Below are 3,254 nucleotides of genomic sequence, written 5' to 3' on the forward strand. Positions count from 1 at the left end.
GTAAATACTCAGGCTCAAAGACACGTTCTTTTCTACGTAAATACTCAGGCTCAAAGACAATTTCTACATAAGTACTCAGGCTCATAGACACGTTCTACGTAAATACTCAGGCTCAAAAACATGTTCTACGTAAATACTCAGGCTCAAAGACAATTTCTACGTAAATACTCAGGCTCAAAGACAATTTCTACGTAAATACTCAGGCTCAAAGACAATTTCTACGTAAATACTCGGGCTCAAAGACAATTTCTACGTAAATACTCGGGCTCAAAGACAAGTTCTATTCCTCACAGTTTAATAAGCAAAACTAAAATTAATTATTTTAGGGGGAACATTTTCGTTATACACAACCCTAATTTCATATTCACGTACTAGTTTTGTAGATATTTTTCAAACTAAGATAAATTAAATATTTCTAAGTTGAAGTACAGAACTTATTGTCATCAAAGTAAATAAGCCAAGAAGCATTATAGCTATATATTCATGGTGTGGTAGCAAATATTTCTGAGTTTTTTTTGGAATGTTACAGGTGATAAGTTATAACACTGCAATATAAGCTTAATGTAACAATTATTGCAGCATGTGGAAAAATATATAATTGGTTGTCTAATTATCAGTTGAATATTATGAAAAGTAATGTATTCAAAAATTTCCGAAAGTCAAAGGGTTAGTAAGATCAAATAACTAAATGATTAAACTTAATTTTTTCAACATGTTAATTTTCATTTGAATTCTAAGTTCAAACCAAAGGTCTTCTCCAAAAATTACTCTTTTTACTTAGTAGATTGTTGTTGTTGCTTTAGTGCAAAGCTACACAGTGAACTACTTGTGCTCTGTCCACTACAGAGAATCAAACTCCAGAATTGAACATTGTAAGTATGTACGTTCCCCACTGACTCAATGGGGAACTACCTTGTAAGAAAATTAATGTTTTATTTAACTATGAATTTAAAGTTTATATCAAACCAAAAAAAAGTTTCTAGTGTGAAAGAAACATTAATGAAACCGATGTTTCAACAAGGTCAGTTATATAGGTGGAATTATGATATTTAATGTCTCGTACAAGTAGTCTACAACAGATAAATATAACTGAAATGCTACTATGCAATCATATTATAAACCTGTGATGGGCATGCTAAGCAAACTCATGTTATACCTACAAAATACCATAGGTTTCTGCCACCTGTTCATATAATCAAATGACTGATAGTCTTAGCTTTAATGACTTGCATTCATTTTTAATTATGTAAATTAGTTTCTAAAAAAATAATCCTACCTCTTCCTGGTCCATTATCTGTTCCTTTAGTTTTTCAACTAGCTGACTCTGACGATCAATTTCATCATCCCTCTCATCCAGCTGACTGTAAAGGCGAGACTGTTCTTCCTGAAATTTGGCTCGCTCCTCATTGGTCATTGGTTCGGCACACACCGGAGGTGGAGCAGTCTCGGGCAGACTAATCGTACTGATTTCTAGCTCTTTACTGGAAAGCTGCTCATCTTGTGGCACTGTTTCACCTGGTATTCAAGTTTTCATCTATTACATATATCTATTTACAAATTCAATTAATTACTTTGCTAAAAGTATTATAACTTATGGAATGTAATACACCAAAACATATAAATACACAGAAAAAAAGTTTATTAAAATTTTTGAAATTGTGTCTTGGGGCATGTTCAATGCTTACTTCTATATTAAAGAACTTACTAATACATTTGATACTTTTTTTTTCATTCAGTTCTATTGTACCCAAGCTTCTTTTCTATCCCTATAGTAAAATTATTTTAAGTACTTTTTCTTTTGTCCTGTAGTTATCCATTTGACTTTTTCTTAGTTTAAAAACCTTCAATAATTTTCAACACAATAACAGCTTCACCGATTCTTCACCACCTACTTCTTCTGTAACAAACCTTTACTCTTCTTATCTACTGCTCCAGTAACTATCCAACATGACTTAACTTTGGAATATTTTACTTTTGTAACAGACTGAAAAATAATGTTTATTACTTTCCCTTTTATCATCACCGTTTGCTCTTAACCCACATAAAAATACATTGATTAGTTATGGATTACCGAGTCTCCAACGGCTTAATTCAGCTTCAGCACGCTCCAATTGAGCCTTAAGTTTGGTATTCTTCTCCTTTTCTTTTTCATATCTACGTTTCCATTCTTCTGCTGTTAATTCTTCATTGACAATAACATTGTTGGTAATAGTCTTAGCTCTACAGAAGATGGGGAGAAATTGAATCATGATAATAACATACAGAGATTCCAAATACAATAACTTAGTTAAAAACTGGACAAACAGTATTGGGATGAGTGTCTGATGAGCCTTTAGCTGCATCGTATTTTAGATTTTATCTTACAATAAAACATTCTTATTGGACACCGTCTCGCTATAAAAACAAAAACTCATTACTAACTCATAATAAGACTTTGGTATTACACTTTGTACAAACAACAGAAACATATTCAGAGAGAATCATACATACATAAAATACAATAAGACTAGTATCAACAAATCTATACAGTATATCGATATGTGTACATGAGGAATAAATCACAAGATATGAAGTATTACAAAGATAAAAGAAAGAAAGGATGAAAATTAGATATACAGTAAATAAGTCCCTAAAGAATAAAAAAGTTAAGTGAACATTTTCAAACAGTTACTTTGTCATTTTTTGTTGCATATTCTGTAAATGGGTGACCATATAATAAAACTAGGTGGAAGGAACAAATAACAACAAGACAACTATGTAGTTTTACTTACAAGACATGCTCTTAACTTTACTATAAAAACTCTAGGTATCTTTACGTTCTGGATTTGAGTTAAAGTAAATCCATTTACCTTCTGCCAAAGTCGAGTGTGGACTTGGTTTCAGTTTCATTATATGAAGCAGGAGAACAACAGATAATGATTGTGGTGCGTGCATTTCCTCCCAAGCTTTCTTGAAGGATTCTCGTCAGTTTACTATCTCGATAGGGAATGTGAGTCTTCTGCATACGAAAGATATACACACACACACAAATATATTGCACTTTTCAGTAGATGTTCAAAAGCTTATTGTTATAAATTAAATATATCAAAGGAACATTTGTAAATCTTTTATTTCAATGAGAATTTAGAAATATCAAAATATGGATATATGTATCAGATCAAAACTTCACAATATACACAGCATCATTATACATAAAATGTAGTGATGCTTAGAGATGGCTTGAATGGGTAATGAAGAAAAACTTATATTAAAAT

General features: G+C 31.5%; 1 protein-coding gene across 1 annotated transcript in view; it reads right to left on the minus strand.

Moving 5' to 3' along the window:
- LOC106469501 (kinesin heavy chain-like) overlaps positions 1 to 3,254 on the minus strand; it is a 30,622-nt gene that overhangs the window by 13,194 nt on the left and 14,174 nt on the right. The window contains exons 8-10 of the mRNA XM_013930001.2: positions 2,850 to 2,998; positions 2,072 to 2,220; positions 1,277 to 1,515 (exon numbers count right to left, since the gene is read on the minus strand). Of these exons, the coding sequence (XP_013785455.2) occupies positions 1,277 to 1,515; positions 2,072 to 2,220; positions 2,850 to 2,998 (537 nt within the window). The remainder of the gene's footprint in view (positions 1 to 1,276; positions 1,516 to 2,071; positions 2,221 to 2,849; positions 2,999 to 3,254) is intronic.

Source organism: Limulus polyphemus, unplaced genomic scaffold (assembly GCF_000517525.1).
Source record: "Limulus polyphemus unplaced genomic scaffold, Limulus_polyphemus-2.1.2 Scaffold3517, whole genome shotgun sequence".
In the NCBI taxonomy this organism is placed as follows: Eukaryota; Metazoa; Arthropoda; class Merostomata; order Xiphosura; family Limulidae; genus Limulus; species Limulus polyphemus.